Consider the following 18,396-nt stretch of genomic DNA (forward strand, 5'->3'; position numbering starts at 1 on the left):
ATATAGAGGTTGAAAGAAAATAGGAAGTAGTCCTGAAGTGACTTTGACCGGCAGAAGCTTAGTTGAATTGGCAAGTAGGTATTTCTTGGTCACTTGAATCATAGTCTGAGAATATTTTCTGTATAATCAGTCAACGATTAATTGGAAGAAATACAACCTTAGAAATATTTTTTTAGAGGTCTGGAAATAGGTCATTTTTTAAGTTAAAAGAAAACTAAGTATAAGCATAAGTATACTTCTTGTTCTTTCTTCCTCTTCAAGGAACCCAGGGCCCCTTGCTTTGCAGGTTAGATGCTAAGTAACCATTTGTTGATTGCAAGTCCGCTGCAGCTCTTCTACTGAAGGTAGATTTCTGTTGAATGCTTGTTTCCCTGTCCACTTTTCTTGTCCCCACCAAAGTTCCCCTCCATTAATGTCTTGATCATACTTTTCCGAAATTGGTGATTGTGAAGCATCTCAGTGTCAAAGGAATGCAAAGGTAAAAAAGTTGGACACAAGTAAAAAAAAAAAAAACCTTATCTTTTGTGTTATCTTAAAATTCCTCTGAAATTTAGATATTATTCCAGAATACATAATTTTATATTTAATATAAAATATTGCTTAAAATTGTTGTCAAATATAATTGTCACTTCTAGAAAATTGTGTCACGTTTCGTCTGGAGCAGCATCTACCCAGAGATTCGCAATTTAAGAAGCTTAATCAGAGATAAAAGTGACCAACTAGGCCGGGCGTGGTGGCAGACGCCTGTAATCCCAGCACTTTGGGAGGCCAAAGCGGGCAGATCGCCCGAGGTCAGGAGTTTCAGACCAGTCTGGCCAACAGGGCGAAACTCCGTCTCTACTAAAAATGCAAAAATTAGCTGGGCGTGGTGGCACATGCCTGTAATCCCGGCTACTTCTGGGGCTGAGGTAGGAGAATCTCTTGAACCCGGGAGGTGGAGGTTACAGTGAGCCCAGATCGTGCCATTGCACTCCAGCCCCGACAACAAGAGCGAAACTCTGTCTCAAACCAAAAACAAAACAAAACAAAACAAAACAAAACAAAACAAAACAAATACCGCGCACAAGTAGTTCCAGCTACTTAGGAGGCTGAAGTATCAGAATGATTCAAACCCGGGAGGTAGAGATTGCACTGAGCTGAGATGGTGCCACTGCATTCCAACCTGGGTGACAGGGCGAAACAAGGTCTAAAATAAAATAAAATAAAATAAAAATAATAAAAAGTGTGACCCAGTAGATTATTAGTTTACATTTCAGCTGAAGTTTGAATGGCTGAAAACTTTATTGCCACGTTTCTCAGACATGATCCTTAAGAAGGTCATTTCCATGGTATATTTAAATAAACGTTTAATTGGAAAGAAAAGCAAAATTTGTCAAATGAATTTGTTTAACTCAGCATTTCTCAAAGACAAACAGGAGATCTCTCATATTTAATTTTCTAATGCACTTCCTATTGCCATTCATTTACAATAGAGAGATGTAATATTCAGTGTTTCTTGATTTTTTTGTTTTGTTTTGTTTTAAGTAGTGTTCTTGGAACCTGTATAGCATAGAATCCACTTTAAGAGTCATTGGATTAATGTGCTACACTTCCAGGGGAGGTTACAAATTTTTTTTCAAAGAGAAGTTTTACCATAAAAACGCTTTCTAATAACTATTTTTAAATCAGTATCGTAGGTGTTAGGAAAGTTGATTTTATTGAATGGGGAACATTTTGTATGATTAGATAACTTATAAAAATGTCATTCCCAGGTATGTTAGGCACATTATTTTGAAATCCCAGGAATTATAAATTGGCTTTTAGTCTTATTAAGCTGATATAAAAGTAAAAATTATGTTAGGAGTTTTGAAACTTGTTAAACTTGTTGGATTTATTTTATTTTTTGAAATATATTTTCAGCTATGGTCTTGATAAATCAAAATTTAAAGAGATTTGTGGAGATCGTGACTTGTATGTGTATACTCATTATGTTATTGAATGAAAACAATATCATACCTAAATAAAAGGAATATCTAGTTAATTCAATCAGATGTTTTTTACTTTCAATTTATAGTAATGTTTAAACTCCTGTAAGTTTAATCTGTACTGTTAATGAATAAAAGCAGTTTATTATACCTAAGTAAAGGAATCGCTGGTTAATACAATCAGAGTTTTTGAATTTTCAATTTATATTAATGTTTAAACCTTTGTAAGTTTAATTTGTATCTGGGCAGGACATTTTTAATTAAGTCAAAATTTTCAGATTTTCAGTCTTACCTTGTTACATTCTATTCCATCACTATAGTTATAATGTGTTTCTTTCTTTTACTTTGCATATGATTTAGAATGCAAGTGGTTGAAAGACTTATGTTTACTTTTGCTCTAAAATCTTTCACATGGTAACTTTAATATCTTTAAGGATGTTAGAAAGAAAGTAGGGGTTTGCTCAATTTCTCCTTCCTAAGACTAAATCAAGCTTATCTCTTTTTGGGGGGATAGGGGAAAGGAGGGAGAAGATAAAGTAACAGTCAAAGTTATCTCTTGTCATAGAAAAGTATGTTTAAGGATTGAGTAATTTGGGAAGCAATTGAGCCTAACAGTAATGGCCTACGCGGTCTCTTGTGTCTTTTGTAGTCTTCTGATTGAGGTCCATGGGAGTATGACTTATTAATACCTGGAAACTCTAGCAAAATGGCTTCATGGGACTTTACCAGTCTGACTTTGTCATTTAAGGAAAAATGAATAAAGGCTAGTTAACTATAATTTAGTATGTAGCAAGCATGAGTTTTGTTGGACACCTGAAAATTCGCAAGTGTTCAATTTAAAAAGCAAACTGATTTTTAGGGAAATATCAGCAAACTGATTTTTAGGTTGCCTAACTGAAACTTTGAGGCTTTAAATACTGGTACATTAAAAAAAAAAAAAAACCAAAAGAAGCGAATAACTAAACTCTACTCCCTTGTGTTAATAATCTTAAATCATATGGTAAAATTTTAATGATGTGCATACATTTTTTCTCTTTTTTAGGCATGGTTGTTAATGGCCTCGTAAATATTAGCATTTCCACTATTGAGAAGCGTTATGAAATGAAGAGTTCCCTGACTGGCCTAATTTCATCGAGCTACGATATTTCGTTCTGTTTGTTGTCCTTATTTGTATCATTCTTTGGTGAAAGAGGACACAAGCCGAGATGGCTTGCATTTGCAGCCTTTATGATAGGACTGGGAGCACTTGTATTCTCATTACCACAGTTTTTCAGTGGAGAATATCAACTGGGGTCTCTTTTTGAAGGTAAGCTTCTGTTTGTGTTTATGTTTGTTTTAATCTGAAGACGTAGATAAAAAACTAGGTCATTAACTTTATATTGCAATTCACTTATACAGTATGGTAAGGGTTTACATCTCTCTCACTGCTCACTGCTTTGTTCATTGTGTGAACCATGTGAGATAGGCGATTAGACAGACTGTACATTATTCATTGTTTCAGAGGTTCTCCAAGTTTTTAAGCCTCTGGTTCTTATTCCCCATGTTATACACGGTCCTCCTCAAAAAGAGATGACTTGTTTTCCTTTGCAGGTTGGGACCTCATTGGAATTCTGAGATCTTTAGTTTTCCCCTTTGTACTTTATTTATTTATTTATTTATTTAATGTATTTATTTTGTAGAAAGTGGTTTATTTAGAGAGAGACAGAGAAAAAAAAAAAAAAAAAACAGGAGAAGGAGAGAGAAAGGAACAGCTAAACTCTCACACTAAGTGAGAGAATCCAGAAAGCTGGAATCCAGGAGAGGAAAGCAGCTTCCACACTGAGTGGAAGGGAATAGAGAGAGATGGAGTTTAGGAGTAAGGGGACTCCAGAGGGAAAATCCACGAGAGAGAAAGGTGGCTTCCAAGAAGGGAGTGTTCGTGGAAGGGGATCCAAACATAGAGTCCTTGTACTTTCATTTGATGTGTTTACAGCTCTGCACCCTGGACATATTGATTCCTGATTTGAGGTAAAGAGAGGTGACATTTAGAAAAGTGGAATTTACCCTAAGAAATGAAACCAGCTCTACCTTTGGACTTAGATAAGAAGCACAGAACTTCAGAGCAACCTACACTATAGGTTGCTCTAGTTCAGTGGAGAAATACATTATTAAAGGCTCAAAAAGGAAATTTGATTATATATATTTTTTCCAAAATAACATTTTTAATAAAAAAATTAATGTAGTATAGCCAGAAGAGTGGACTAATGAAAGTAGACCTTAATATTTTTATGTGCTTCCTGGGAATTCTAATAGCAAATATTGAAATAATTAGGAATAAATTCAGAGGGTTACCGATTCAGAAACTTTATTCACTTACTTAACCCCTGAAAATAAAAGGAAAATTAGAGCCTGTTATGCTATAGGTATTATTTTTAAAAAGTTAAGATTGTTAGATTTGTGTGTTAATATTGAAAATTAATATTTGCTATAGTGTGGATGTTTGTCCCCCTAAACATTGATCCTAGTGTTGGAGGGAGGTATTTGGGTCATGGGGGTGGATCGCTCATGAATATACATTAATGCCCTGGAGATGGGGGTCAGTGAATTCTCACTCTGTTTGTTCCCAAGAAAGCTGTTAAAGAGAGTTGGAGCTTGGTATGGGGGCTCATGCCTATAATCACAGCACTTTGGAAGGCTGAGGCAGAAGAATCCCTTGAGCTCAGGGGTTTGAGACCAACCTGGGCAATATAGTGAGACTTTCTACAAACAAAAAAACGAATCCAGCCCCTCCCCTATAGCTCTCTTGCTTCCTCTCTCCCCATGTGATTTCTGTGATCTCTGGCTGGCTACTCTCTGCATTCTGCTCTGAGTGGAAGCAGCTGGACGCCCTCACTAGAAGCAGGTGCTGGCATTGCGTTCTTGTACAGTCAGTAGAACTGTGAGCCAAATTAATTTATTTTCTTTATAAATGCCTCAGATGTTCCTTTTTAGCAACGAAAATGGGACTAAGACAATATTAAATTATTAATCTTTCCCAAGATCAATTTTCCAATTCTAGTATGATAACAAACAGGAAGACATTCTCAATAATAAAGTAAATATCATGTAGCATAGTTTTAGAAGTGCACTTACTTGGTAAGCAGGCTTCATTTTGGAAGTAGAAATAAAATATGTAAGTGGATGAATGGAGAGTATTTTTAAAATGTGGTAGAGTTTGGAATGAATAAGATAAGAAGAATATGTTATAGCAGCAAAACCACTTACATAGATTCTAGCACATGATCTGAGATTGGGCAAGACTGCACAAGGCAACTTGACATAATTTCACTGGGAGTAGTTTTAGGAACAAGCCACATATCGCAGCGTACGCTTTAGGATAACACTATTGAAATCTAAATAGTAAGGGAATACCTAATTTTAATCTGCCACACAAGAAAACATGATACTGATTCTATGATTGCTATTGGTTTATAGCATTTAGGTGGTAATCTTTGTGCTGTATCTAGGCCCTCACTCACCTTTCAGTTGCTCAGATACCTTTCTTGTTCTCAAGTACACAAACCTTGCTCGAAATACTCTGACTCTATAAACTGAAACGTAAATACTTCTTCCAGTACAAAGCCTGATCTGTCTTCCACAATCTTCTCAGCTTCATCTCTTGCCATTTATACTTGGAGTTATGGCCATTCCAAAGAACTTATTTTCTTAAAGGAAAATTGCCACAATTTAAGGGGTTTGTATGTGACCAGAGACACAGCTAAGATTGTTGAAGCCAGATTATAAACTTTTAGTACATTAGTGTGTATTGTGCAGGTTTCACCAAGTTCTTGTTGAGCTAATTGACATTTTTCATTATTTTAGTAGATTTTTGAAATAAGTTAGAGGAATTGGCTGATCTAATATTTTTCCTTAGATTTACTTTTATTGATTAATAATTTAAATAATAACTTGTGTGTGGCAAATGAAAGCAAAAACTCAGCTTGCCCTTATGTTATTCTGCCATTTATACAACATATATTGATTGATACATTGAGATAATACCAGTAAAACAGTTCCATGTCATGTGGCTTTTATGTATTAGTGGGAAGAAATATGCAATTAATAAAGAAATGAACCAGGTAAGTGAAAATTGAAGTGAGTGGCTAAAGGGGCAAATACTATGAAATAATATTGTGTCAAAGGGTTAATATGTGGGCCAGGAAAGGCTACAGTGATAATATCTGAATAAAGAAGAGCTAACCTTAAAAGATGCTTTCCAGGCTGTAAAAAAATATGATTAAGGGCCTTGGAGCAGAGGAGAGCTTGGTAGGTTTTAGGAATTGCCAGTTTTGGCTAGCATCATCAAAGCAAGGGAGGCTGTTTTGGAGAGGCAGGTAGGCACCAGGGAGGCATTTGGATTTTGCTTGAAGTGCAGTGCACAGTTGTGTAAGAGTTTTACACGGGGAAGTGCATGATCTTACTGGAGTTTGAGAGACGAGTAAATGGGAAGCAATCACTCTGGAAATTTGTACTGTAGTCCAGTTGAGAGATAAATGTGGCTGAAAGTGGGGTGGTAGCATTAGAGATCCAGAAGATGACTGATTCTCAGTGTGTTTTAGAGGAAAAAGAAATAGGACTTTGTTGGATTTATTGCGAAGGAGGAATGAAGGACTCTGGTATTTTGCTTGACCAACTGGGGCCATTTTTACTAGAAGATGGAAGACTAGGCAGAAGAGAATTTGAGTGGAAATTAAGAATTGGGATTTGGAGTTTTTAAGTATGAATTGCATATTATATATCCAGTGTTGCAGTGTATATCCTCAAACATATGTGTTTACATAAATGTGCAAGTCCTTCATTTGGTTTGATTCCTAGAGTTGTAAATACTGGATTTGAAGGACTTCCTCATTCTAGTTTTTGGTAGATAATGTCACACTGACTTTCAGGAAGGGATATATTAGTTACTCTCCCGTTGCTGGTGAATGAAAATGTGTCGCTATTGTGTTGAATTTTTGCATTTTTTTCCCGTGTAAGTTTTTCTTGTGGTGTGCATAGGTGTTTATAATAATATGACAGACACAGAATTAAGGATTGAAATTACGTTATACGTTACAGGGAATCCAGACATTTAGAAATGGAAGGGATGTTAAAAATGATAAATCCCTTATTTTTACAATGTAAGCCTTCCGGAAAGAAGTGAAGTGATTTTATAGATGGTCAACAACAGCTAAAACTAATCCTAATTTTTATGGTTTCTTTACTGTTTTTCAAATTTGTATGCTTATGACTCATACTAAGTTATTGACTATATTGAATGATTTTAATTTTTTTAATGAATTTAAACCATTTCTTCCCCTATTTCTAGTAGTCAGGTAAAATGGTTTGTATTAATCTACTTTTGCAAGTATGGGAATCTGTAATGAAAAATCTGAATTATTTGTGAAACTTTAAGGAGAGTAGAGAAGAAAACTTAGGAAAAGGAAACTGGAAAAGGAAAACAGATTAGTTGAAATCTTCCTGTAAATTAATTAGAGGCCAAGAGGATGTGTAGTCTTAAGTAACTTAACAAAACATAGAGCATAATATTAATAAATTATTTTATTTGAAATTGCACATGTAATTTAATTTAAAATGGACAGTGAGAAAATTAACATACCCTTGTGTGCTTTTTCTGTCGTTCTTGTGTTTTGAACTTGAGGGAAACTAAAGTCAGGGCTCACTTTGGATGGGATAATCTCTATAAAAGGAGACTAAAGTAATGTATTAGAGTTAGTAAACAGAAGAAAACAAAACATGCAATATGATAAGCACATATAATTTCTACAGATGTGAGAAATTATATAACACAAAAGAACATTAAGAGGAAAAGTTAGGAATGTATATTTTGAAACAGCTTGGATTTTCTATTGTGTTGTAAACACTAAATTTAAGCAGGTTGGAGAGAAAGTTTTTTTTAAGGGAAGCTTTTAGAAACACTTGTGCATTCAAGGTGATCAACTTTGGAGATGATCAAAGGGAAGTTGTGGCTGATATTAGATTAAAAAAAAGAGGTAGTATTAAAATTAAGAGGAACAAATACATATTACGGGCTATTTTTTTGTACAAGTTAACCTGAAAGTAGAATAGTGTCAAAACACTTTCAAATGAGTCATATTTGACGTTCATTTTTGACTTACTTTGACATAATATTAATATGACACAGCATACTGCAATATGACTTTAAAATATTTAAAATGCAATAAATAAATCTTTACCACATAACATTTTTTTATCTAAGCAATTTTAATTTCTTTTAGATGAATGTTATTTTAATGTTACCAAGCAAAATAATCTTTATGTTTCTTTGAGACACTGAGAGAGAGGTCATATTAAATACTGAGGAATTGTAGAAAAGTAGTTAACTAAATCCATTAAAGCTCTTTTTATTTATTGATCAATAATTGGATAATTTTTCCTATATTACACCATTTCTTTGTTTTTCTTTTCTATCCTTTTTCCCTCCAAAAAACTTTCAATGACAAAAATTCACATTAGCTGTAGCACTAAATTTCTAAGGTTTTTTTTTGATTGGCATTTCAGAGAGAATGCTTAATCAAAGGACTTTGGTTATGCTTGGCAACTACTTACAGAAGCTGTGTAGGAAAATGATTAGAGTAGGACTCAAAGTGGACTTTATTTCTAGTTACTATTTTATCTTTTATTCTTAGAATAATTTTTTTCTTTAATGGAATGCTTGCCCAGATTTGAGAAGACCTAGGGCAAAGAATCTTAGAGGTTTTCAACCACAAATTCAACACAGGAAGCTTTAATTTTGCTTGGTTTTTGAGTATTTTTCCTTTTTAGATATTACTTTTTCCTTTATGGAAATCACTTATTTTTCTTACATTTTGCTTCTTTGTAATGGAAACGAATAAAGAAATAATGAGGAGAGGTGATTTCTTAGGTTACAAGTTATAATGGTTTAAAAAAACAAATGACTCCAATTTAAATTCAATATATACAATAAAAGGCCTAGAGCTACCTTTTAGCAGTAGTCAATGCTAGATGAAACTATCACAATTTTTTCTAGCAGAGGCTTTTCAGTCTTTCCCGTACTTCCTAGATAATATGAATTACCCTGAGCTGGGCAAGGTGGCTCACACCTGTAATCCCAGCACTTTGGGAGGCCGAGGCAGGTGTATCACTTGAGGCCAAGAGTTTGAGACCAGCCTGGCTAACATGGTGAAATCTTATCTCTACTAAAAAATACAAAAATTAGCCAGGCTTGGTGGCGGGTGCCTGTAATCCCAGGGTAATACTACAAAGTGGAAAGAGAAAAAATCCAACTCACTGTTATTCTTTTCTCAAGGAACGCAATTCTGGAATTGTCTTACTGTTTTTCTGTGCCGATTTTTTAATAAAGTAATAAAATATGTTTCAACCTGTGAGCATTTTTATTCTTGCATAGCATTCTGTTTTACATTTTAAGCATTCTCATAGAACAGGATTTTTACATATAAAAAGATTTTTTAAATTATAAATTAATTCATGATAAACATTTTTATGGTTAAAGGTTTTACTATAATTCAGTAATATACAGTATATAAGATTTTGGAATTCACTTTTTTTAGTCTGAGTAATTTTCTGAATATTCATCAGGTTATTGTATATATCAGTTGCTCTGTTCTTTCTACTGCTGATTAGTAATCCATGGTATGGATGTACCATAATTTGTTTAATCATTTGCCTATTAAAGAGCATCTGATTTGTTCCCAGATTTTGGTTATTGCAAATAAAGCTACAAGTATTAGTATGTAGATTTTTGTGTGAACATAATTTTCATTTTTCTGGACTAGAGATGCCCAGGAGTAAAACTGCTGGGTCACATGAAAATTCTATGTTTAGTTTTTTGAGAAACTGCCAAATTGTTTTCCAAATTCACTGTATCACTTTATATTCCCATCAGCATTATTCAGTGACTCAGTTTATTTGAATCCTTGCCAGCATTTGGTGTAGCCATCTAATAGGTGTACAGTAAAATCTTGTCGTATTTTAATTTGTATTTCTCTAATGGCTGATGACACTGAACATCTTTGCTTGTGCGAATTTGCTATCTGTGTATCATCCTTGGTGAAATGTCTTTTTATGTCCTTGGATTTTTGTTTCTTTACTGTTGAGTTCTGAGTGCTAATTGTTTTCTAAGTACTAGAACTTACAAGCTAGTTTGCAAATATTTTCACCATTCCTTAATATGTCTTTATCTTCTTAATAGGGTCTTTCACAGAGTGAAAGTTTTCAATTTTAATAAAGTCTAAATTATCAATTTTTCTTTTTATAGATTATGCTTTTATTGTCTAGACTAAAAACACTTTGTCTAGCTCTGATCCCTAAGATTTTCTTCTATTTTCTAAAAAAGGTTTATAGTTTTCTATTTTACATTTAAATCTTTGATATATTTTGAGTTAATTTCTATAAAAGATGTGAGGATTAGATCAAAGTTCATTTTTTGCCTATAAATGTCCAATTGCTCTAGCACCATTTGAAAATTCTATTCTTTGACCACCGAATTGCTTTTATAGCTTTTTCAAAATCAGTTGGTCATATTTGTATATCTATATTTCTGGGATCTCTACTTTTTCCTTGATCTATGTGTTTCTCCACCAATATCACATTCTTGACTATTATATAAGTCTTGAAATCCTATAGACATTCCTCTCACTTCATTGTTATCTTTCCATATTGGTTCTACTCATTCCTTTATATTTTCATACAAATTTTAGAATAATCTTGTCTATATCCACAAAATAATAGGATTTTGATGGGAATTGTATTAAACCTGTGATATAGTTTGGTTTTGTGTCCCCACTCAAATCTCATCTCAAATTGTAATCCCCATAATCTCCACACGTCAAGGGAGGGATCTGGTGGGAGGTTATTTGATCATGGGGGTGGTTTCCCCATGCTGTTCTCCTGATAGTGAGTGAGTTCTCATGAGAGCTGATGGTTTTATAAGTGTTTGCCAGTTCCTCCTTCACATGCTCTCTCACCTGCCACCATATAAGATGTACTTGCTTCCCATTCTGGCATGATTCTAAGTTTCCCGAGGCCTTCTTAGCCATTTGGAGCTGTGAGTCAATTAAGTCTTTTTTCTTTATAAATTACCCAGTTTCAGGCAATATCTTTATAGCAGTGTGAAATAGAACTAATACAAGCTGCATATTAATTGTGATTGAACTGCTATAGTTACTATGTTGGATCTTCCAATTCATGAACATGTATGGATTTATACTCCATTTATTTAGATTTTTAAAAATCAGTATTTTGTATTTTTAGCATACAAGTTATATATATGTTTTGTTAGATTAACATCTAAGTATTTCGTTTTGCTCTTTTTTTTGAGTGATTGTAAATAGTGCTATATTTTAAATTTCAGTTTCCATATGTTCATTGCCAATATATGGAAATACAATAGATTTTTGTATGTTTCATTGTGTATTCTGTGACCTTACTGAACTACTTGGTTCTTGACATATTTTGTGGACTCCTTGGTGTTTTCTATGTAGACAATCATGTCTTCGGCAAATAGGAACAGTTTTATTACTTCCTTTATCTTCTGTATGGCATTAATTTTCCTTGTTTTTTTTTTCTTTTCTTTTCTTTTTTTTTTTTTTCCTTTATTGTTAGAACTTCCAGTTCTATTTTGAGTAAGAGTGGTGAGAGTGGATGTTCTTACTTTCTTCCCTATTTTAGGGAAAAAAGCTTTCAGTCTTTTACTACTGCTGCATGTTTTCATAAATACTCTTTATCAAGTTGGAAAGTTCTACTTTATTCCTCTTTTTCTGAGAATTTTAAATCGGGAATCATTGTTGAATGTTGTCAAATACTTGTTCGGCATCATTGTTCATATGATTTCTGATCATGTGATTTTTCTTCTTCAGTCAGTTAATATGGTAGTTAACTTTGTTTTATTTATTTTATTTTTTTGATGCCAGCCTTGCATCCGAGAATAAACCTCACCTGGCAATGGTGTACAATTCTTTTGATACATTTATGAATTCTGTTTGGTACTATTTCATTAAGCATTTTTGTGTCTATATTCTTATATTAGTTTTCATTTTCTTTTTTGTACTATCTCTATTTGGCTTTGTAGTTTTTGTGAATTTTAGGGGATTACAAACTTCATACAATAAATTGAGAAATGTTACTCCTCTACTATTTTCTGGAATTGAATTTAATTTTTCGTTATATATTTGTTAGAATTCTCCAAGTGAAACTACTTGGGCCTATAGATTTCTGTTTGGGGAGTTTCTCAGTTAAAAAGTCAGTATTCTTAACAGTTATCTTTAATAGTGATTCAAATCTAGTAGGTTGGTGCAAAAGTAATTGTGATTTTTGTCATTATTTTTAATGGCAAAAACTGCAATTTATTTTGCACCAACCTAATACTTCACTTTGGGTAAATAGATATAATGTATGCTTTTTATGAAATTGCTCCTTTTCATCTAAAGTTTTCAAATTTATGTGTATGGAGCTAGCTGTTCCTAGAATTTATTTAGTATGTTTTCTTTGTCTGCTGGATCTGTCATGAAATCCTTTGCTTGATTCCTAATATTATTTGTCTACTTTTTCTTATTCTTTGTCAGCCTTGCTAGATGAAGCCAATTAAATTCATCTTTTCAAAATATGAACTTTTAGTTTCATTGATTTTTCAATATAGTTTTCTCTTTTCCAGTTTATTTATTTCTGCTCTTTATTTTCTTCCTTCTGCTTGTTTTAAACTCATTTTATTATTATTTTTCTTTAGGTGGCTGACATGGAATATGCATTTTAGTGCTATAAAATTTTCTTTCAGGACTACTTGAGTTGTATTTCACAATTGTTATATATTGTGTTTTCTTTTTTTAAAATTTTTAATTTTTTCCCTCCCTCCCTCTAACTCTTTTTTTATTTTTTTATTTTTGTGTTTTATTACTTAAGTTAGTGTATTTTTTTAAATCTCCTTATAGACTTCCTTTTTGACCCATAGATTATTTGGAATTGTGAAAGCATGTTGTTTACTTTCCAATATTTGGAGATGTTCTTATTATCATTTTATTAATAATGTTTAGTTTGATTCCATTTTAGTCAGAAAACATATTATGTAGGATTTGAATTTTTAAAAATGTATTCATGTTTATGGTGCAGGATATGGTCTATCTTAGCATATGTTTGCTGGGTGCTGGAAAAGAAAATGTATTCTGCTATTGTTTCCAGCGTGTTTAGAAAATGTTGGTTAGATCCTGCTGTAGATGTGGTTAAGTTAGTTTACGTCCTTGCTAATTTTCTGTTCTATCAGTTGCTCAGAGAGGGGTTTTGAAATCTTTATTTGTAATTGTGGGTTTAATCTGTTCCTCTTTTCATTCTATAAATTTCTGCTTCATGTTTTACAGCTCTGTGTTGGTGAATGTGTGTTAATGTCTTCTTGGTAAATTGACTGTTTTTTCATTATGTAATGTCTCTCTGTGTCAAGTAAATGTTTTTCCTCTAAAGTCAGTTTCAACTGTTATTAATATGGCTATTCCTACATTATTTTGATTAATGCTTGGATGATTTTTTTCCCCTAATCTTTAAATTTCAGCCTGCCCACATTATTGCATTTGAAGTGAGTTTCTTGTAGATGGCACATAGTGGGGTTGTTTGTTTTATTCACTCTGTCAATATCTTTTAATTGTAATATTCAGACCATTTACATGTAATACAAATACTACTATGTTAAAGTTTAAACCTGTACTTTTAATATTTAGTTTTGTGTTCTGCTTTTGTTTCTCTATTATCTGCTTCCTGCTTTTCTGAATGTGGGTTGCTTGAACATTTTTAGAATTCTATTTTTATTAATCTATAGTGTTTTTAGTATTTTTTTGGTATATCTTTTTGAGTGTTTTTTTTTTCTAGATATTGCATATGTACATAAGTTTAGTCTTGGTATATTATTAGACTCTGGTTCTTATTTAAACCTTCTGTCTTAACTAATTGACATTGCTCTGATGGCTTTGAGGTAGGGGTGGGTGTTGTCTTATTTGCCAGGTGGCATCGAAGTCCAAGTTCACCTCTTGGCCTCAATTGACACCTGGTAAGAAGACAGCCTCCTTATTATTGTTGGGTGGTGGTGGCAATCCTGGATCTTCACTAGAACTCCACAGATATCACTTTCTCTGGGATGGGCAGAAGTGACTTGTTACTGTTCTACTGACACCATAGAGGAGAGATATGACCTAATTTTAAGTGGACTATAGTGTAAGTTCTGACTCTTCACTAGACCTCCTCTTGTACTAGCGGAGAGGGAGAGTGGTGCTTCTGGGTTTCCATAGAGCTGGAAACCCAAGCTACCTTCTCTGACAACACCCTGGAAGAGGGGATTAGGCATCTTGTTACACTGTTATATATTGCAGGGGTGAGTGTGGGTGAGACTGCAGGTTTTCTCTGTGGTATTTGACTAGAGTAGCATGGTTACTAACTTTTCTGCCTTGCCAAGCTGCTTCTTACTTAACCTTTTGGCTAGAATGATGAGAATTTTCTTGTGGCTTTTTTTTTTTTTTCTGTCTGCAGCCTTTGGCATTTGAAGGTTGCTAACTTATTCAGCTGCAAATCTGGGATAGATTAAGCAAAAATAAAACCCAGGAAACTCACCACAGTGTTTGTTAGGTACTGCCTGGGAACTAAGGAGCAGCAGTGGATTGGTGCCTCTCACTACTGTATCTAATAATCCAGTTAATGAAATTCTTACTTCCTCCCTTGTTGAATTCTAGTGCCCAAGGGATGCAAGTTTCCATCAAGGCAGTCACTATTTCCTTAAATTCAAAGCTTAACTATAATTGTTCCCTAATCTTTTTTGATCTCCTCATAGTAAATATTCAACAGGGAGAGAAGTTCCCTAAATTGGCAGTGCTAATGGATCCTAGTTACCAAGGGAAAATTGAGTTGTTCTTTTTCAGTTGCAAGGAACAGTGCATTTTTGGACGGCAAGATTGACTTGTGTGCCTTTTAACACTCCCATACCCTACAGTACTTGTTAAAAGAAAACTTCAATAACTCAATAGAGAAAGAACAGCTGGAGACTTGTAAAAGACTGTACAGTACCAGACCAGTTAAGCAGTGGCAAAGGGAACAAGAACTGGGTGAGAGAAGGAAGTGATGCTTATCACTCAGGCCGTCTGACCAACTATAGAAAGAAAATTACAGAGCTGGTTAATTGTTGCCCTGCTCTTGTTTTCCTCTGCCACCCTGGATGCAGACCACTGTTGCCACTAACACTTAGTTGCTTTCAGGTGGGAGAATAACTTAATGGATGTTACCTCATGATGACATTTTGCTGTTAGCAAAATGCTGATAGAAATTTTGCTGATAGCTTTTTGTTTGTTTCTTACATGGGACATACATAGATTTTTAAGTTCAGACAAAGATAAAAGTGGATGCTAGGTACAAAAAGGAGGGAGGGCTGTTCTGGATATTCTGTGTCCGTCCAGAGCCAATATTTATTATTTATCACTTTTGCTTTGCGCCTTAGTAGAAAAACCCGACAGACTGTCAATCTGGCACTTTTCTCCCCACTGGATAGTGGTTGGGTTTAGCTAACAGGAATTTGCATGTTGGGAAGAAAGAGGTCCTAAGTGTGTATTTTTCTGGTGTCCTCCCCACTGGTGTGGTTTGGAGTGGCTGTGTGCCACTGTAACCCTCTGGGATTTAAGTCTGTATAAGGGCTAAATTTAAATATTTTTAATGATCTAGGGCTGTTTTATTTCTTTTGACCCTTTTGTTATACTTCTAACCACTCTTTTTCAAAAGTGATTTATAGAGCACTAGTTCTGGGAGATGTTAGATATTAATGAAGAAAAAATCTAACTTGAATGTATGATAGATGATTTTTTAAGGTAACATTCTTTATCATATTACATAGAAATATGTATATTCCATTGTTATATTGTCCAAGAAGGAAGATACAAAGCACACAAAGCCTTTGTTTGCCTGTGCATTCTGAAATTATTTAGATGTGCTAGTGACACTTGATATGCAGTGTACTGCTGGTGTTCTTTGCAAAGATTCTCAATAGTGTAAGTGTGTGTGCAACTTGGAGTCTCTCTTCACAGTCTACACTAAGCTATGTCCTGGTGATGACCATTCATGTCATAGTTCCCTGGCCTCCAGTTATGCAGGTTGACCCATAGAGATTTACATACATATTTTTAAATTACAGTGACATTTCCTTAAATTATATGTTTCAGAATTTTGTTCTACAATTTTAGTTTTCTTTCTTAGGTACTTCAACTATGTGTATATACAATCACCTTTGGCTTCTTTATATTAACATTTTTTTTTTTATCATTAATCTTGCTCACTTTGCTCATTAGTATTCTTTATGCCCATAACTGTGTTTTCTCAGTTTACCCATGTGCCCCTTTCCATTGTATCTTCATTTCTATGAGGTTTTAATTTTTTCCTTTTACTTTTTTCTCCCAGCATATCTTGATCTCTTTCTTTCCTTCATCATTTCTTTTCTGTTCCTTCATTTCTTTATGTAAATGACTCATTTTATGATGAATTATGTGTTCACACTTTTCATCTGCTCCACGAAAATATTTTTGTAGTCAGCGCCCTAATCTTAAATAAAATTATACTGCCTTTTTTTTTTTTTTTCTTATGACATCTTTCTGTAGATGCTGTGGTAGCTCCTTTTGCAAATCACTTTATTGACTCTGTTAGGCTCCCTTAGGAGGAGAGTGACTTATCTGGCACCCCAGGTAGGTTGGTTGCACAGGTTGGTTGCACAAACTCTTGGCTTTTCAGTTCCCACAAAGAGGGCTGAATTGTCTGTAAGAGCCTTTGTGCAACCTCTTCTCACCCTACCCTGTGTTTTTATGAGGCACAGCAACCCAGAAAGTCCCTTCTGACACCTATTACAGACAAGAGATAAAAATCTTAATTTAGAGTATTTCTCATCACCTTTAGGAGGAGTATTTTTCTTGGTGCCTTCTTGGGTCTTCTACCACCAGCTGACATGAGGTCCAGATAAGAAGGGTCCTGCCCTGAGCCAGAGGGATCAACATTATCACAAACATTGAAACTTGAAGATACTTTGCTTTGTTTTCTCAAGGTTTTATAAGAGAGGTTTTTGAAAGATTGGTAACAGGATAAGTGAACAGAGATGATAGGAGAGGAATGTAGGATTGAGCTAAATTCCCCAGGCCAGAAGATGCTGTTTAGATTTGGCAGTGGTCAACTATAAACAAAAGCAGCAGCCATTTCTGCTTCCTCAGGGAAGTGGTTAGGGGATTAGGAGATGAGGAGTGAGGCTGAGGGAGGAAAAGTACAGCTACCCCTTGGGAAAGGAAAAAGAGAGATTGCTTTTTTTTAGTTAGCCACCTCAAAGCACCTGATGCAGGTAATTGGGGAGACTGGATTCCCTGAAAACTAGGCTTTTTCACTCCCCTCTCCAGGATGCATAGATAGGCATGTCCTGGGAATCCTATCAAATGTGTGGCTGGGGAAGTGGAATCACATCACAGTACAGTCCATTCTGCTACCCCTGGTAGCAGGATAGGCCCAGGGGAAAAGAGGTACATTTAGCCTCTAGGTCTTTGGGGCAGATGCCTGGAGAGCAGCAGGCTGTGGATCTTTGAGTGTGATTAAGCATTTGGCTGAGCTTGGTATTTATCTTCTAAATATTTTGACACATGGTATGTGGATTTTCTTTTGTCCTGTTGTCACAGACCTGCTAATATTAGTGGGTAAGACTGGCCATCTCTTTGTTCATTAGGTAAACTTCTAGTCCTTAATTTTATCAGCAATTTTCCTCTAAATTCATAAATAACATAGGAGCTTCCTCTTGTGGTGTATTGTCAAATCACTTGCCTTTTAATTAATGTTGAAAGTACAGTATCCATGGGGGATTTGTTCCAGGACCCCCATGGATACCAAAATCTGTTCATGCTCAAGTCCCTTCTATAAAATGATGTGTTATTTGTATGCAACCTACCTACATCCTCCTATATATTTTAAATTATCTCTAGATTGCAAATAATACCTAATGCAGTATAAATGCTATGTAATTAATTATACTATATTTTTACCTGTATTTCTTTTGTTGCTGTGTTGTTATTTTTCCTCCCTGAATATTTTTGATCTGTGGTTGGTTGAATCCACAGTTGTGGAAACTGTGGATATGGAAGGCTGACTACATTTGATCAGAAATTGTTTGATTTTTCATCAGAAGTTGAAATTCTAGGTTCAAAGAGTTTCTCAACTAATAATCTCACAAAATTCATTGAATAGGTAAACCTAGCTATTTTATAAACTGTATTATGAAAGTAGAATTTTCTTCAGATTATCTTGAGGTACACATGGTATCTCTGAATGAAGTTTTTCTCCATAGGATAAAATGTACCCTTTAGTTTTTTTTCAGGACAAGATCATTTTCTGAGATTTAGTGTGTTTAAATAATGTAGGTTTACATTTTTTTCTT

General features: G+C 34.3%; 1 protein-coding gene across 1 annotated transcript in view; it reads left to right on the plus strand.

Annotated features, from left to right (window-relative positions):
• SLCO4C1 (solute carrier organic anion transporter family member 4C1) overlaps nt 1–18,396 on the plus strand; it is a 65,491-nt gene that overhangs the window by 1,578 nt on the left and 45,517 nt on the right. The window contains exon 2 of the mRNA XM_032275577.1: nt 3,007–3,270. Within this exon, the coding sequence (XP_032131468.1) occupies nt 3,007–3,270 (264 nt within the window). The remainder of the gene's footprint in view (nt 1–3,006; nt 3,271–18,396) is intronic.

The sequence above is a fragment of the Sapajus apella genome, unplaced genomic scaffold (genome assembly GCF_009761245.1).
Source record: "Sapajus apella isolate SASKATOON/1434 unplaced genomic scaffold, GSC_monkey_1.0 scaffold1, whole genome shotgun sequence".
Classification (NCBI taxonomy): Eukaryota; Metazoa; Chordata; class Mammalia; order Primates; family Cebidae; genus Sapajus; species Sapajus apella.